The following is an 18,972-nucleotide window of genomic DNA, read 5'->3' as shown; positions in this document are numbered from 1 at the left end:
CATATCTTAGGGATTTAAGTGTTCTTTTTTGTATTAAAATTTCTATGTCTTTGTGAGATTTTGTTGTTTTGTTTTTTGACCTTGTTAATAGCAAAAAAAACTTTTTTGACAAATTTTTTGGTGTATTTCAATAAGACATTACACAAACCTCAAAAGTCTGATCTTACTTTTTAATGCACAACTGCTGCAGTGACAATCGAAGACATCCTAAATATAAGCCGTAAATGACCAGCAGTGATTTCACAGCCCTCAGCATCTTTACAGAAAGTATTGCAGTTTTGTGAGTGGATAATGCTTAAAAATGCATTTACTTTGGATGCATTATAGAGTAACTTAGAAAGAAGTGTTGAGTTATATATGTAAATCAACAAACTGTAACATGTTTAAAAGTAATATTTCTAATCTATAAACCATAAAAATCCATTTAAAATAACTTCAATATATTATGACTTTATAATGCTTAACAGCAGACCATTAGATCCCCAGCAGATCATGTTTTATCCATCAATATAAAACAAGCACAGTTGCCTGTTATGTCACAGTAATTTCCACTTCATCAATCGCTCATTTTGTGTCTTGATGTTAATAACTCATTACTGTTTTGCTGAGTGAACTTCAATGATTCAGTTCTATGATTTACTGAACAATAAAGAACTGGATTCAGATTAATTCAGGAATTGCTAGTTCTGATTCTAAACAACAGACTGAAAATAAGACTTAATTCCTGAAGTATTGCCAGGGTAAATGTTGCTCTGGTCAGTATACTGTAGTTAAAGATTCATGAGTAAAACTGTTCTGGCACAGACAACTTTTCACTGGGGCTCGTGTCTCATTCACACGAGTGGAGAAGCACTATTTTACTGTAGGCATTAAATTTGTCATCTCTTTTTTTTACTGCCACCCACAGGAATAGATCGGTATTACAGTATTAAACATATAAAAGTGTAGCTGCAAACTTGGCTCTTGTATGATGAACTGTGCATGACCATAGATTTGATTTATTTTATTTTATTTTATTTTAACAAAATGCCCTACTAAAATACTATATGTATTAATATATGCTGTGAATTGACAAGCATTGCTAAAATATCCCTCTGAATAACAGTAGCTAAAACAATTCTTCAAAAAGTACATTTGATTTTATGTTTTATGATCTTATTTGTTGTGAGCATTAGTATTTCTATATCTGAGAATGCTGGGCTTTGATGCTGTTAATAAACTGGAATGTTTCCTGTCACTGAAATCAGTTTCCTGTATGTTTGACTGTCACCCCTCTATCTTGTGTGTTTCTCCCCAGTTAAGTGTCTCTGTCAGATGGAGGAGGAGTCCTGTTCATCAATGCTGACGTACTTTTAATAAATATGGTGAAAATCATAAATACGCCTTCTGATTAGTCAGTGAAGCTTTTTGATGATTTCCTCTCTCCTGTCTAATAAGGTAAAAGTGTTTGTGATTGGCTTGTTGTTTGGTGGTTGTGAAGCCTTCTGTCTCTCTTGAACATTTCGGTTCAGAGTTTATCAAACAAAGTGCATGATCAGTAAAGATGGAGAACTGTCTAACTCTCATTTTTTTGTCTTCTGTGATCAAACTCTCCACAGCTGGTATGTACACTCAGGATCATTATGTGTTAGTTATGTTATAGTGATTGACTGTTTGTGTTTGTGATTTGAATTGATCATATCATCATTTATAGTTCCCCTTTTGTATGTGTAGTATTTGCATTAATATAAAAGTGAATTTCTCTCTCTCTCATTTTCTCTGTTCCTCTCTCTTTTGCTGACTTTTCTCTGTTGTTTGTCTTCTCTCAATCATATTTTATATACATCATTCTGTATCTTGTCTGCAGGAAACGTGAGGCTGGTGGATGGTAATGATTCTTGTGCTGGTAGGGTGGAGGTTTATTATGATGGAGAATGGGGAACCGTGTGTCATGATTATTGGGGTTTGGCAAACACTGCAGTGGTGTGTAGAGAGCTGGGCTGTGACGAAACTTCAAACACAATGCGTTCTGCTCACTTTGGACCAGGATCAGGAAAAATCTGGATGGATGATGTGAGATGTAGTGGATCTGAGTCCTCAGTATTCCATTGCTCAAAAAAAAAAATGGGTGACCATGACTGTGGACACGGGGAAGATGTTGGCATTATCTGCTCAGGTAGGATGATTTTATCATTACCTTTCATTAACTAATAAATACATTATTGATAATAAAAAAGCAAGCATTTACTAAGGAAGTTATCTAAATCAGAACTTAAACCATTAGGAGAGTCAAAGGAGTAATGTAATACAGTGTGAGTTTAGAAATCATTTAGAAATGAACCATTTAGAATAGGACCCCTGTATGATCTGAGGTGAAAGCAGAAGTTATAAGTCTCTGTGAAAAAATCTATAGGATCTACAGTGCATGAAAAAAAATGATGGTTTATGTTTTGAATTGTGGTCAGGTCAATGTTTAATTGCAGTACATTACCTGAAACTCTCATATATAATATTTACTCTAAATGTTATACTTTTATTATATGTTAAGAACAGACCCTAATTTGAATAGACTTGTGGACTGCTCCATGTACAGGACAATGGTGACACCAGAATAGAAAAATTAAATGATTCTGCTTAGCTAAAAATACAGAATTATGTTTCAGGTAAATACACATATTCTTACACTCTGTCCCCGACTACATTTAGTTAAATTATGCATTTTATTTTACATTTATTCATAAATAATAATAATAATTAATTAATAAATAAGAAAAATGAAAGCTCAAATGTGTGACCTTTTGGGTTCACCATATTTAATGTGCCATTACTTTATTTGATGCTAAATTAAATGTCTGAACTTTCATTTTCATACTGTGACATAATATATTGCTACACCTCTATTCAACAACAGTATTTTCTAAATAATTTAAAATAAGTTGTAGATTTCAAAAAAACTTTAATTTGAAGGCTGTTAAAGCACAGCGTCTCAACACTCCTCTCCTAGTACAGTATATACGCTTTTTAAATGTTATATTATGATTGTAAATAGTTTGTTTCGACTAACATTTCAGGCATCAGGCTTGTTGGAGGTTCTCGCTGCTCTGGGAGGTTAGAGGTGCCTCATGGGAACACATGGTACACAGTGTGTGCCGCTGTCTTTGACCAGCAGGATGCAGAGGTTGTGTGTAGAGAGCTGGACTGTGGGGCTCCTGTACAGGTGCTGGGAGCAGCTGCTTTTGACAAAGGAGACGCTCAGATGTGGACACAAGAGATTCAGTGCAGAGGAAATGAGTATCAGTTTGCTCTTTGTCCAGCTTCACCTTCACAATTTTGTTCCCATGAGAACGGTGTGAGTGTAGTATGTGCTGGTAGGTGAATGACGTATGAACTATGAGTACTGACAAAATTCTTGAGTAATATTGTAAAAAAAAAAAAAAAAAAAACTTGATCTTTCTTGTGTTCTTTTACCTTCAGAAACAGTGAGATTGGTAGGTGCTAACAGTGGCTGTGCTGGTCGAGTGGAGGTTCTTCATGATGGTCAGTGGGGAACAGTGTGTGATGTTGGCTGGGATTTGCCTGATGCTGCAGTGGTGTGTAAAGAACTTGGCTGTGGAGAGGCTTTAACTGCACCAAAGGGTGCTCACTTTGGTGAAGGATCAGGAAGAGTCTGGATTTCTGATTTACAGTGTACTGGATCAGAGTTTACATTGACAAACTGTGGATTATATGGATGGGGAATAGAAGCTAATCATACTGAAGATGCTGGAGTCATCTGCTCTGGTAAGATCATCTAGACTTATTTCATAATTTTCTCCCACAGAATTCCAGGATGGATACAGATTTTTGCTCCACCTTCAGTGTTATGTCAGGTGCCTGTGAGGAGCGAAGTATTAATTATTATATGACATGTTGAATGATGATATGAAGCAGAAAAAAAGCATTTTGTGGACAACATGTATTTTTTGTTCCAGACGATTCCTTTTCTGAATCAAAAATACATAGTATCTCATTCAAATTCTCATTCTCATACAAAATGACATACTGGTTGCATTTTGTTCACTTTTTTTTTTTTTTTTTTTTTTTTTGATATTCATTAAATGAAAACATATTCACTTTTATGTGCAAAAAAAATGCAAGAATTGTATGTGAATTTTATGCACACGCACACACACACAAACTGCTGACAGTTGATGAAAGGTGTCTGGTTTAGCTTTATACAGTAATATTAGGACAAGAATTAGCAAATATCATAGAATTTGTAAATTTTTTATTTAAGGAGTCCGGCTGGTTGGAGGATCTCGCTGTTCTGGCAGAGTAGAAGTGCCTCATGATCAGACGTGGATGTCAGTGTGTGACGCTGTCTTTGACCAGCAGGATGCAGAGGTTGTGTGTAGAGAGCTGGACTGTGGGGCTCCTGTACAGGTGCTGGGAGCAGCTGCTTTTCACAAAGGAGATGCTCAGATGTGGACACAAGAGATCCAGTGCAGAGGAAATGAATCCTATATATCTTTGTGTCCAACTTCATCTTCTCTCAAACAAAACTGCACCCATGAGAATGCTATTGGACTGTTATGTTCTGGTAATAAAGCAGTAGTTACTTATTGAGAGAATCACAAACTAGTTTTTTAAAACACATTTTTTGCTTTTTTCATACTGTTAAACTAAACTCTCTGTTCTTTGTCCAGGTTACACTGATCTCAGACTGGTCAATGGTCCTGATGTCTGTTCTGGTCGAATCGAACATCAGTACTTAAGTAAATGGGGCACAGTGTGTGATGCATGCTGGGATATGAGAGCTGCCAGTGTCCTCTGTAGACAGCTGAATTGTGGGATTGCTGTGTCTGTTGTGGGATCAGACTGGTTTGGAGAAGGAAGTGGTGAAATCTGGGCTGATGTGTTTGATTGTGTCGGGAATGAAACAAAACTCTCAGAATGTTCCATCTCTTCATGGAGTCGAGCTGAATGTTCTCATAGACGAGATGTTGGAGTCATCTGCTCTAGTGAGTCCATTCATGCCGTGATGAAGTCATGGGTTTCAGACTAAAACTACATCTAAGTTAATTTTAGATAAATACTGAATGATAAATAAATACTCTCTTCAGATTCCTCTCTGGCTCTTCATGACGGTCTGGTGCGGTTGTCTGGAGAGAGACAGTGTGAGGGGGAGGTGGAAGTTTTCATCCATCAGGTCTGGAGGAGAGTTCTGCTGGACTCCTGGAGTCTCTCTGAATCCTCTGTGGTCTGCAGACAGCTGGGCTGTGGCTCTGTGCTGAACTTCTCCAGCTCCTCTTCATCCAGTCCTGAACACAGTCATGAGTGTGTGACGGGCTTCCAGTGCTCTGGGAGTGAAGCTCATCTGGGGAACTGCAGCTCTCCACAAACTCTCAACTGCAGCTCCACACAACAGCTGTCAATCACCTGCCTTGGTGAGAAGAACAACATCTGGGCAGATTCTTCAGTTGTTCGTGATCAATAATTGTGTTTTTCTGTCTCTGAATAACAGATCAGGGGTCCATCAGGCTGGTGGGTTCTGGGGGAGACTGTGCAGGGAGGCTGGAGGTTTTTCACAATGGCTCATGGGGGACAGTGTGTGATGACTCCTGGGATATTAAAGATGCTCATGTGGTGTGCAGACAGCTGCAGTGTGGAGTGGCCCTCAGTAACCAGCAGGTACCAGCCTGGTTTGGTCCTGGTTCTGGACACATATGGCTGGATGAGGTGGAGTGTGAGGGGAATGAGACGTCCCTGTGGAGTTGTTCTTCTCCAGGCTGGGGAAAACATGACTGTCAACACAAGGAGGATGTAGGAGTCGTGTGCTCAGGTAAACTGTACACTAGAGGAAATATTTATCAAAGATAAACTTATTTTTTCAGAAAATATACCATGTAATCATTAAACTCCATGGTAAACAGAAACCAAAGGGGTCTGAAGGGGTTTGTTTTGAGTTAATAACTGACTTTACATTTCATGATTACTTACCAAAATATTTCAACACAAAATATTGATTTGAGAGTAAATTACTTTATAATTTTAAATATAATGTCTTCCTAAGAGAAAATTAGCTCACTACAGAAATACAAAACAATCATATGGTTGCAATGATATTACTATATTAATACAGAATTTCTAACAAGTTATGGAGCTATTTTTAATGTTTTGCTTATCTGTTTTTATGCAATCAGTCTTAAAATCAGTTTTATGCAAACCACTCTTTTGGTAAATATTTTAGCTTTATCACAACCTAAATTTTAATTTTTTTAATGCACATCCTTTTCTCTCTAGATTTTAAAGAGATCAGGTTAACTGAGGGCTGTGAAGGGAATCTGGAGGTTTTCTACAATGGATCCTGGGGTAATGTGTGCTGGAACAAGATGGACAGAGACACAGCGAGTCTGATCTGTCAAGAGCTGAACTGTGGAAGATCTGGTGTTTTGTCTGAATCTGCAGCAAGAGTGGAATCAGCTCCTAACTGGCTGGATAAAGTTACATGTCGACCATATGATTTAACTTTATGGCAATGTCCATCTTCACCCTGGGGACAGGTGAAGATGAAGTGGCCAAAATCACCTGTTCAGGTTGGATGATATTTAAATCATTTAATATGGTCTCAGTAAAAATCCTTCTGGGTGATTCTATAATTGCAGGTACATTTGGTGTCCATAGTCATTATTTTTTGTTTCACCTGCACTTATAAAATCACCCATTTATGTCTAATGGGGTAAGTAAACGAAATGTTTCTGAGAACTAAAGTGAGCTGATGATTTGTAAGTTGTAAGGGTAAAATGTGTGATATGTAAGATGTCTCATCCTAATATTCTATTCACTTTTCTTTTTTTTTATCATGTTATAATTTCAGAGGAGGAAACTAGTGATTCGCCTCAGAGTCGTCAGACATGTTTTACCTCACCATCTCCTTACCAGAGACAGTGTGCAAGTAAGTTTATTCACAACAAATCTATTGAATGTTTGTTTATGTAAGCCTATATTTTCCTAGCAAATTACTGTTAAATTATTAATATATGCATTTTTTAAATAGGAATTATTTCCCTCAGAAAATAATCAGTTTTAAAAGCCTCTAGCTTCATTATTAGTATGTGTTTTGTTGTAAATGTTGTGCTGAAGCTGGTCTGTTCTGGCTGATGTGTGTGTTTTAGATCATGTTCCTCTCAGACTGAGTGGAGGGGACGGCCGGTGCTCTGGGAGGCTGGAGGTGTATCATAACGCTGTGTGGGGCTCAGTCTGTGATGATCACTGGGACATCAGCGATGCTCAGGTGGTCTGCAGGCAGCTGGGTTGTGGAGCAGCACTGAGGGCTGATGGGAATTCAGTCTTTGGTGCTGGTGAAGGTGTTGTGTGGATGAACAAAGTCGAGTGCAGAGGGAATGAGATTCACCTGTGGGACTGTCCTCTCTCCCTGAATAACCACACTGACTGCTCCCGCAAGAAGCTTGTTAGACTCACCTGTGCAGGTCACGACAAAACACTGAGGAATAATATTAATTTTAGATCATTTTATGTATTCCCAATTGTTAATGTGTTTGTGTCTGTTTTCACAGACTTGTCAGATTTGTCAGTGTCCACTACTCCTGCCACAACATCATCAGCTTCACCTCCACCTCCAGTTTCTCCTTCAGTGCACTCAACATCAGTCTCTCCTTCACAAACTCCTCCACCAGTGTCTCTCTCAGTGCTTGTGATTGTTCTGGGAGTTGTGCTCTTACTGCTCTTAGTGCCACTGCTTATACTGATTCAGCAGAACAGAGTGATGAGGAGAGGTAGGAGAGATCTAGAGACTGTCATATTGTGTCTTATTCAGTGTGTGATCAGTCATGTGTTGTGAACTGACAGCAGGTTTGTCTGTCTACATTCACAGCTCTCTCTAAGATGAGACACAGGATGAAGACTGAGGCCGTTTATGAGGAGATTCAGCACAGACACAATCACTTCACTCAGAGGGGTGAGACATGAGCCATCAATCTCATTTAATACCATTTATAAGAGTCTGTCAGACAGTAGATGTTCATCTATTATTAGTCCTGTTAAACCTCCTGCTACAAACCACAGAATTCCTGACAGAAAACCACAGAGCTGCAGGTGCATGTTTGTGTGTGTGTGTCAGACTGCGTCTCTTCCTGAGTGTATTTCTGGATGGCAGTGATGAATGGGTTCATGTGAGGATACGTGTGTGTGTGTGTGTGTGTTTGTTTGGTAACAAAACATTCTGGCTCTTTTTTTAAAATGCAAGTAATTGACATTTTTGTTGTGTTGTCACTAACACAATGTCTGTTTGTAATGATTAACATGTTTCTGACTGTTCTGCTCTTCTTTAACAGGGAGTCTCATCTCTGAAGAACGGCATTCTGGGTATGAAGATGCTGATGAGCTTCTCTCAGGTTAGAAAACTAAAATATATACAAATTTATACCTAAAAACTAAATGTAATCCACACTCAAAATCACACAAATATAATTCTTCTAGTAAATGAAATGTCACCAGTGACTCAACTGTTCATAATACTAAAACATTTATCTTATTAGAAATAGTGTTCAACACTGCATATTATGATGTCAACAATGGCAGGTCTCAAGACCTGCAAGAGAATATATTTCATTTTGTTTAAAAAAAAAAAATCCAATATGCCCAAATTTACCACATGTGCTGATGCAGAAGAGATGAAGCAAATCACACCGGGATACTATGATGATGTCATCACTGATGGACTCAAAACAGATCGTGAGACAGGTATCACTCTGTTATTCTGTAATTAGATTAAATATTTAAAATACATAAAGCAGGGATGTCCAGTCCTGCTCCTGGAGGGCCAAGAGTTTAGCTTCATCCATCTCTAACACACTTGTCTGGATGTTTCTATTGAGTGCTTCTCAGGTGCATCCTTTGTGTCCTTCAGTTGCCTACAATCCTTTGCACAGATTCCAATTCACGACAAATTAGTTAAATGAAAAAGATGCCTTCACCTCAAAAAAAAAATAAAAAAATAAAAAGGTGAAGGCATTATATTTTTATTTGTTTAGTTGTAAAAGAATCACATAATGCTAAACTATGTGTAGTGTAAACCAGTGAGAGACCAGAGACCACAGACGGTCATTACCTGTACTGAATTAAAAGAAAGTTAATAAAAAAAATTGTTCAGTATAAAGTATTATTCCAATTATAATTCTAGTAGTATTTTTATCTGTGACAGAAACATTTATCATATAGCCATGTGCACTTAGACCATATCATTCTAGCCTTGAATCCTCAGAAGGACTTGACTAGGAAGGATTTGTCCTCACTAGGATGTGTATTTCATTTGAGAAGCACTTAGTGAATCTGAAGACCTTGATTACTTTGGTTCAGGACAGGTGTGTTTAATTAGGGTTGGAACTAAACTCTGCAGGACAGTGGCCCTTCAGAAACAGGTTTGGACATCTCTGATATAATATATTTCTCTCTCTCTTAGTGCTGATATGATGATGTGACATTTGTTCTGTTTATATCTTCATGTATGTGAAGTGGACACACTAGATCGTTATGATGATGTCATCATTATTGGACAGAACTTTCAAGGTGTAACTAGTGAGTTACTCTTATATAAGTATTTATGATATATTGAACATGCATTTCTACATTTTACATTTACATTTATTCATTTAGCAGACACTTTTATCCAAAGCGACTTACAAATGGACAGTGGAAGCAATCAAAAACAACAAAAAGCAATGATATATAAGTGCTATTATATATAATATATATAATATATACAAGTATATACAAGTTCTATTATTCAACCATTAATGAATCATCATGGCTTTATCAGGTTTAATCTAATAGTCTCAGTATACATTACAATGTGGGGTTTTATTTCTAATGTGTATCAGAGGGAGATCAGGAGGAGTATGATGATGTGAAGAACAGCAATGAAGATGAAAGAAACCTGTTAGGTATTTTTTTATGTCAGATTTTTATATAATCTATTTTTAATCGTAATGTCGCTCATTTAAACCCTATTTAAACTAAATTGTGATTATAAAAATGAATGTTAATTTGCTTGTTTTTTTTTTAAACAGACTATGATGATGTGGGGGAGGAGTCAAATAAAGGAGGGGCCATATGACTCAATGGCCACACCCTCTGCCTCTGTTTATGAAATCATATTACAGTTACTGGAGCTGCTGGGAGCTTCTTATATTGCTACTAATGCATCAGTGCCTTATGTTTTTGTTATTTTAAATATTTTTGTATGAAAAGTAAGATGCTTTGCAAAATTCAGTGTCAAAAAATTTTAATATTTGTATTTTAGCATTTGGTCTTTTATTACCATTTTAATATCAATGCTTTTCACCTAATAAACAAAATATATAATTCCAACATCATGTCACAAAAATACTTTTAAAAGAGTGGTTAGAGAAAAGAAGAAATGAATGGGGTTGTAATTTGGCATAATATTTGTAATTTGCCTTTTTATGAAAAGGACATTACCAGCACTACCAAAACATTTTAAGATATTCTTTTTAAGAATTTTTAAGAAAATTAATTCCTTATCAAATATTCAACTTATGATGTTTGCAAATATTACAAAATTACATCAACTATCCTTTTTGGAACAGCCTGACTGCGACCTGTTAAACAGACACGCCCTTCTTTCTCTTTTACACGTTGCTATTGGTTAAAAATTATGTCATGCCCTTTAAGTAAAATGACCAATCCGTCACAAAAGGCATTTCAGTTCTCATCTATTATTGGGCAGATTTCTCTGTCAATCACATTGTCTAACAGCACAGCATCGTTTTGAGTGACTAAATTTGTTAATTTGAATCAAAGTGGATTAAAAGTGGATACACAGTTTTTTTCAGTTGTGTGTTTACTTTAGAAAGTTATTAGGCCTGTAACTCTCTCCACCACTGGTCTTTTACATTGCATCTTTGTTTAAAATTGACGTGATGCCCCCTTTTACATATTAACAAGCGTGAAACCACATTTTATTATTCGACTGACTCCATATCTTACAGAGCTGTGTTGTTGGAGGAGAACCGCAGGTGACAACCAGTTATTTATGTGGTGTTTCTGTTGCTGTGTCCGAAACCGCTCCCTATCCATAGTACACTATATGGGGTGTTAGCCATTTTGTAGTGCTGTCCGAATTCTGAGTGAACTACTTCATTCCCTACATTTGTCCACTACTTTTTACCCACAATTCATTCTGATTTCGAGTGTACAACCCAGGGGGGCAGGGTTTCATATTTTTTTGAAGCACCCCTGGCCGCCGCCTTTGGCTAGCGGACCCCCACCTGCTGTTAGCATTCCATTGACTCCCATTCATTTTGGCGTCACTTTGACAGCGAATAACTTTACATTTGAGGCGTTTAAAGACTCCATTTGTCCATTAATTATTTCTAAAGAAACACAAAAATGTATAAAAGGCTCCATTACCTTGTACCTTACGTTATGGTCCCGTGGAAGCAGTTTTTGTAAAAAAATAGGCTAACGATTGCGTCATAATCAGCGACTCTCTGTCGCACATGTAGAGAAATTACCGTATGGACAGGAGGAAAAGCTCGCAGGCAATCTTTTACTGTCTTGAGGCTATCGGGGGAACGTGGAAGCATAAAGGCCCATCGATCATCCGCTGCCTCGGTTCAACAAATTTGAACAAAGTTTGAGTGATATTGTTATTGATATGTCATATCTTAGGGATTTAAGTGTTCTTTTTTGTATTAAAATTTCTATGTCTTTGTGAGATTTTGTTGTTTTGTTTTTTGACCTTGTTAATAGCAAAAAAAACTTTTTTGACAAATTTTTTGGTGTATTTCAATAAGACATTACACAAACCTCAAAAGTCTGATCTTACTTTTTAATGCACAACTGCTGCAGTGACAATCGAAGACATCCTAAATATAAGCCGTAAATGACCAGCAGTGATTTCACAGCCCTCAGCATCTTTACAGAAGTATTGCAGTTTTGTGAGTGGATAATGCTTAAAAATGCATTTACTTTGGATGCATTATAGAGTAACTTAGAAAGAAGTGTTGAGTTATATATGTAAATCAACAAACTGTAACATGTTTAAAAGTAATATTTCTAATCTATAAACCATAAAAATCCATTTAAAATAACTTCAATATATTATGACTTTATAATGCTTAACAGCAGACCATTAGATCCCCAGCAGATCATGTTTTATCCATCAATATAAAACAAGCACAGTTGCCTGTTATGTCACAGTAATTTCCACTTCATCAATCGCTCATTTTGTGTCTTGATGTTAATAACTCATTACTGTTTTGCTGAGTGAACTTCAATGATTCAGTTCTATGATTTACTGAACAATAAAGAACTGGATTCAGATTAATTCAGGAATTGCTAGTTCTGATTCTAAACAACAGACTGAAATAAGACTTAATTCCTGAAGTATTGCCAGGGTAAATGTTGCTCTGGTCAGTATACTGTAGTTAAAGATTCATGAGTAAAACTGTTCTGGCACAGACAACTTTTCACTGGGGCTCGTGTCTCATTCACACGAGTGGAGAAGCACTATTTTACTGTAGGCATTAAATTTGTCATCTCTTTTTTTTACTGCCACCCACAGGAATAGATCGGTATTACAGTATTAAACATTTAAAAGTGTAGCTGCAAACTTGGCTCTTGTATGACGAACTGTGCATGACCATAGATTTATTTTATTTTATTTTATTTTATTTTATTTTATTTTAACAAAATGCCCTACTAAAATACTATATGTATTAATATATGCTGTGAATTGACAAGCATTGCTAAAATATCCCTCTGAATAACAGTAGCTAAAACAATTCTTCAAAAAGTACATTTGATTTTATGTTTTATGATCTTATTTGTTGTGAGCATTAGTATTTCTATATCTGAGAATGCTGGGCTTTGATGCTGTTAATAAACTGGAATGTTTCCTGTCACTGAAATCAGTTTCCTGTATGTTTGACTGTCACCCCTCTATCTTGTGTGTTTCTCCCCAGTTAAGTGTCTCTGTCAGATGGAGGAGGAGTCGTGTTCATCAATGCTGACGTACTTTTAATAAATATGGTGAAAATCATAAATACGCCTTCTGATTAGTCAGTGAAGCTTTTTGATGATTTCCTCTCTTCTGTCTAATAAGGTAAAAGTGTTTGTGATTGGCTTGTTGTTTGGTGGTTGTGAAGCCTTCTGTCTCTCTTGAACATTTCAGTTCAGAGTTGATCAAACAAAGTGTATGATCAGTAAAGATGGAGAACTGTCTAACTCTCATTTTTTTGTCTTCTGTGATCAAACTCTCCACAGCTGGTACGTACACTCCGGATCGTTATGTGTTAGTAATGTTATAGTGATTGACTGTTTGTGTTATGAATTGGTCATAATATCATTTATAGTCCCCCTTCTGTATGTGTAGTCTTTGCATTAATATAAAAGTGAATTTCTCTCTCATGGTCATTTTCTCCATTCCTCTCTCTTTTGCTGACTTTTCTCTGTTTGTTGTCTTCTCTCAATCATATTTTATATACATCATTCTGTATCTTGTCTGCAGGAAACGTGAGGCTGGTGAATGGTAATAATTCTTGTGCTGGTAGGGTGGAGGTTTATTATAAAGGAGAATGGGGAACCGTGTGTGATGATTTTTGGGCTTTGACAAACACTGCAGTGGTGTGTAGAGAGCTGGGCTGTGACGAAAATTCAAACACAATGCGTTCTGCTCACTTTGGACCAGGATCAGGAAAAATCTGGATGGATGATGTGATATGTAGTGGATCTGAGTCCTCAATATTCCGTTGCTTAAAAAACAAAATGGGTGACCATAACTGTGGACATAGGGAAGATGTTGGTATTATCTGCTCAGGTAGGATGATTTTATCATTACCTTTCATTAACAAATAAATACATTATTGATAATAAAAAGCAAGCATTTACTAAGTAAGTTATCTAAATCAGAATTTAAACCATTAGGAGAGTCAAAGGAGTAATGTAATACAGTGTGAGTTTAGAAATCATTTAGAAATGAACCATTTAGAATAGGACCCCTGTATGATCTGAGGTGAAAAAATCTATAGGATCTACAGTGCATGAAAAAAAATGATGGTTTATGATTTGAATTGTGGTCAGGTCAATGTTTAATTGCAGTACATTACCTGAAACTCTCATATATAATATTTACTCTAAATGTTATACTTTTATTATATGTTAAGAACAGACCCTAATTTGAATAGACTTGTGGACTGCTCCATGTACAGGTCAATGGTGACACCAGAATAGAAAAATTAAATGATTCTGCTTAGCTAAAAATACAGAATTATGTTTCAGGTAAATACACATATTCTTACACTCTGTCCCCAACTGCATTTTGTTAAATTATGCATTTTATTTTAAATTTATTCATAAATAATAATAATAATTAATTAATAAATAAGAAAAATGAAAGCTCAAATGTGTGACCTTTTGGGTTCACCATATTTAATGTGCCATTACTTTATTTGATGCTAAATTAAATGTCTGAACTTTCATTTTCATACTGTGACATAATATATTGCTACACCTCTATTCAACAACAGTATTTTCTAAATAATTTAAAATAAGTTGTAGATTTCAAAAAAACTTTAATTTGTGGCAAAAGGCTGTTAAAGCACAGCGTCTCAACACTCCTCTCCTAGTACAGTATATACGCTTTTTAAATGTTATATTATGATTGTAAACAGTTTGTTTCGACTAACATTTCAGGCATCAGGCTTGTTGGAGGTTCTCGCTGCTCTGGGAGGTTAGAGGTGCCTCATGGGAACACATGGTACACAGTGTGTGCCACTGACTTTGACCAGAAGGATGCAGAGGTTGTGTGTAGAGAGCTGGACTGTGGGGCTCCTGTACAGGTGCTGGGAGCAGCTGCTTTTGACAAAGGAGACACTCAGATGTGGACACAAGAGATTCAGTGCAGAGGAAATGAGTATCAGTTTGCTCTTTGTCCAGCTTCACCTTCACAATTTTGTTCCCATGAGAACGGTGTGAGTGTAGTATGTGCTGGTAGGTGAATGACGTATGAACTATGAGTACTGACAAAATTCTTGAGTAATATTGTAAAAAAAAAAAACAAAAAAAAAAAAAAAACAACTTCATCTTTCTTGTGTTCTTTTACCTTCAGAAACAGTGAGATTGGTAGGTGCTAACAGTCGCTGTGCTGGTCGAGTGGAGGTTCTTCATAATGGTCAGTGGGGAACAGTGCGTGATCTTGGCTGGGATTTGCCTGATGCTGCAGTGGTGTGTAAAGAACTTGGCTGTGGAGAGGCTTTAGAAGCACCAAAGGGTGCTCACTTTGGTGAAGGATCAGGAAGAGTCTGGATTTCTGATTTACAGTGTACTGGATCAGAGTTGACGCTGACAAACTGTAGATTCAATGGATGGGAAATAAAAGCTAATCATACTGAAGATGCTGGAGTCATCTGCTCTGGTAAGATCATCTTGATTTATTTCATAATATTCTCCCACAGAATTCCAGGATGGATACAGATTTTTGCTCCACCTTCAGTGTTATGTCAGGTGCCTGTGAGGAGCGAAGTATTAATTATTATATGACATGTTGAATGATGATATGAAGCAGAAAAAAAGCATTTTGTGGACAACATGTATTTTTTGTTCCAGACGATTCCTTTTTTGAATCAAAAATACATAGTATCTCATTCAAAGATTGAGCATTTCACAGACAAAATGACATACTGGTTGCATTTTGTTCACAATATTTTTTTTTTTTTTTTTTGATATTCATTAAATGAAAACATATTCACTCTTATGTGCAAAAAAAATGCAAGAATTGTATGTGAATTTCATGCACACACAAACTGCTGACAGTTGATGAAAGGTGTCTGGTTTAGCTTTATACAGTAATATTAGGACAAGAATTAGCAAATATCATAGAATTTGTACATTTTTTATTTAAGGAGTCCGGCTGGTTGGAGGATCTCGCTGTTCTGGCAGAGTAGAAGTGCCTCATGATCAGACGTGGATGTCAGTGTGTGACGCTGTCTTTGACCAGCAGGATGCAGAGGTTGTGTGTAGAGAGCTGGACTGTGGGGCTCCTGTACAGGTGCTGGGAGCAGCTGCTTTTGGTCAAGGAGACGCTCAGATGTGGACACAAGAGATTCAGTGCAGAGGAGATGAATCCTATATATCTTTGTGTCCAACATCATCTTCTCTCAAACAAAACTGCACCCATGAGAATGCTATTGGACTGTTATGTTCTGGTAATAAAGCAGTAGTTACTTATTGAGAGAATCACAAACTAGTTTTTTAAAACACATTTTTTGCTTTTTTCATACTGTTAAACTAAACTCTCTGTTCTTTGTCCAGGTTACACTGATCTCAGAATAGTAAATGGTCCTGACATCTGTTCTGGTCGAATCGAACGTCAGTACTCCAGTAAATGGGGCACAGTGTGTGATGCATGCTGGGATATGAGAGCTGCCAGTGTCCTCTGTAGACAGCTGAATTGTGGGATTGCTGTTTCTGTTGTGGGATCAGACTGGTTTGGAGAGGGAAGTGATGAAATCTGGGCTGATGTGTTTGATTGTGACGGGAATGAAAGAAAACTCTCAGAATGTTCCATCTCTTCATGGAGTCGAGCTGAATGTTCTCATAGACGAGATGTTGGAGTCATCTGCTCTAGTGAGTCCATTCATGCTGTGATGAAGTCATGGGTTTCAGACTAAAACTACATCTAAGTATATTTTAGATAAATACTGAATGATAAATAAATACTCTCTTCAGATTCTTCTCTGGCTCTTCATGACGGTCTGGTGCGGTTGTCTGGAGAGAGACAGTGTGAGGGGGACGTGGAAGTTTTCATCCATCAGGTCTGGAGGAGAGTTCTGCTGGACTCCTGGAGTCTCTCTGAATCCTCTGTGGTCTGCAGACAGCTGGGCTGTGGCTCTGTGCTGAACTTCTACAGCTCCTCTTCATCCAGTCCTGAACACAGTCATGAGTGTGTGACGGGCTTCCAGTGCTCTGGGAGTGAAGCTCATCTGGGGAACTGCAGCTCTCCACAAACTCTCAACTGCAGCTCCACACAACAGCTGTCAATCACCTGCCTTGGTGAGAAGAACAACATCTGGACTGATTCTTCAGTTGTTTGTGATCAATAATGTGTTTTTCTGTCTCTGAATATCAGGTCAGGGGTCCATCAGGCTGGTGGGTTCTGGGGGAGACTGTGCAGGGAGGCTGGAGGTTTTTCACAGCAGCTCGTGGGGGACAGTGTGTGATGACTCCTGGGATATTAAAGATGCTCATGTGGTGTGCAGACAGCTGCAGTGTGGAGTGGCCCTCAGTAACCAGCCGGTACCAGCCTGGTTTGGTCCTGGTTCTGGACACATATGGCTGGATGAGGTGGAGTGTGAGGGGAATGAGACGTCCCTGTGGAGCTGCTCTTCTCCAGGCTGGGGAAAACATGACTGTCAACACAAGGAGGATGTAGGAGTCGTGTGCTCAGGTAAACAGTACACTAGAGGAAATATTTATCAAAAATAAACTTCTTTTTTCAGAAAATATACCATGTAATCATTAAACTCCATGGTAAACAGAAACCAAAGGGGTCTGAAGGGGTTTGTTTTGAGTTAATAACTGACTTTACATTTTACTTACCAAAATATTTCAACACAAAATATTGATTTGAGAGTAAATTACTTTATAATTTTAAATATAATGTCTTCCTAAGAGAAAATTAGCTCACTACAGAAATACATAACAATCATATGGTTGCAGTGATATTACTATATTAATACAGAATTTCTAGGTATTTTAATAACAAGTTATGGAGCTATTTTTAATGTTTTTCTTATCTGTTTTTATGCAATCAGTGCTTGCAGCATGCATGAGCCTCATATTAAATCACTGTTTTGGTAAATATTTTTGCTTTATCACAACCTAAATTGTAATTATTTTAATGCACATCCTTTTCTCTCCAGAGTTTAAAGAGATCAGGTTAACTGAGGGCTGTGAAGGGAATCTGGAGGTTTTCTACAATGGATCCTGGGGTAATGTGTGCTGGAACCAGATGGACAGAGACACAGCGAGTCTGATCTGTCAAGAGCTGAACTGTGGAAGATCTGGTGTTTTGTCTGAATCTGCAGCAAGAGTGGAATCAGCTCCTAACTGGCTGGATAAAGTTACATGTCGACCATATGATTTAACTTTATGGCAATGTCCATCTTCACCCTGGGGACAGAATGACTGTGGTGAAGATGAAGTGGCCAAAATCACCTGTTCAGGTTGGATGATATTTAAATCATTTAATATGGTCTCAGTAAAAATCCTTCTGGGTGATTCTATAATTGCAGGTATATTTGGCGTCCATAGTCATTATTTTTTGTTTCACCTGCACTTATAAAATCACCCATTTATGTCTAATGGGGTAAGTAAACGAAATGTTTCTGAGAGCTAAAGTGAGCTGATGATTTGTAAGTTGTAAGGGTAAAATGTGTGATATGTAAGATGTCTAATCCTAATATTCTATTCACTTTTCTTTTTTTATCATGTTATAATTTCAGAGGAGGAGACTAGTGATTCGCCTCAGAGTCGTCAGACATGTTTTACCTCACCGTCTCCTTACCAGAGACAGTGTGCAAGTAAGTTTATTCACAACAAATCTATTGAATGTTTGTTAATGTAAGCCTATATTTTCCTAGCAAATTACTGTTAAATTATAAATATATGCATTTTTAAAATAGGAATTATTTCCCTCAGAAAATAATCAGTTTTAAAAGCCTCTAGCTTCATTATTAGTATGTGTTTTGTTGTAAATGTTGTGCTGAAGCTGGTCAGTGCTGTTGTGTTTGTTTTAGATCATGTTCCTCTCAGACTGCGTGGAGGGGACGGCCGGTGCTCTGGGAGGCTGGAGGTGTATCATAACGCTGTGTGGGGCTCAGTCTGTGATGATCACTGGGACATCAGCGATGCTCAGGTGGTCTGCAGGCAGCTGGGTTGTGGAGCAGCACTGAGGGCTGATGGGAATTCAAC

General features: G+C 37.4%; 2 protein-coding genes across 2 annotated transcripts; both read left to right on the top strand.

Annotated features, from left to right (window-relative positions):
• Nucleotides 1-1,543: 1,543 nt before the first annotated feature.
• Nucleotides 1,544-4,861, top strand: LOC113079093 (scavenger receptor cysteine-rich type 1 protein M130-like; the record flags this gene model as incomplete). Its single annotated transcript, XM_026251292.1, has 6 exons — nt 1,544-1,601; nt 1,847-2,059; nt 3,051-3,347; nt 3,454-3,759; nt 4,256-4,558; nt 4,665-4,861. Coding segments are annotated over exons 1-6 (1,374 nt in total), but the record flags the coding sequence as incomplete, so codon positions are not given.
• A 97-nt stretch (nt 4,862-4,958) lies between these two features.
• LOC113079092 (deleted in malignant brain tumors 1 protein-like) lies at nt 4,959-18,716 on the top strand. The gene is made up of 10 exons (XM_026251291.1): nt 4,959-4,979; nt 5,488-5,800; nt 13,511-13,819; nt 14,695-14,991; nt 15,110-15,415; nt 16,312-16,394; nt 17,146-17,446; nt 17,922-18,224; nt 18,504-18,581; nt 18,700-18,716. The coding sequence occupies exons 1-10, from the start codon at nt 4,959-4,961 to the stop codon at nt 18,714-18,716; spliced, it is 2,028 nt and encodes a 675-aa protein (XP_026107076.1).
• The last annotated feature ends 256 nt before the right edge of the window (nt 18,717-18,972 follow it).

This window comes from Carassius auratus, unplaced genomic scaffold, assembly GCF_003368295.1.
Source record: "Carassius auratus strain Wakin unplaced genomic scaffold, ASM336829v1 scaf_tig00027159, whole genome shotgun sequence".
NCBI classification, from domain to species: Eukaryota; Metazoa; Chordata; class Actinopteri; order Cypriniformes; family Cyprinidae; genus Carassius; species Carassius auratus.
Note: the sequence above shows the minus strand (reverse complement) of the source record. Positions and strands in the feature narration are given on the sequence as shown.

Bases quoted from the DNA above. Each gene is read 5' to 3' on its own strand.
- LOC113079092 (XM_026251291.1), top strand. From the start codon at position 4,959: ATGTTGGAGTCATCTGCTCTA. The intron at 14,992-15,109 runs GTAGGTGAATGA...TTTTACCTTCAG, and splicing joins TGTGAGTGTAGTATGTGCTG to AAACAGTGAGATTGGTAGGT. The intron at 17,447-17,921 runs GTAAACAGTACA...TTTTCTCTCCAG, and splicing joins TGTAGGAGTCGTGTGCTCAG to AGTTTAAAGAGATCAGGTTA.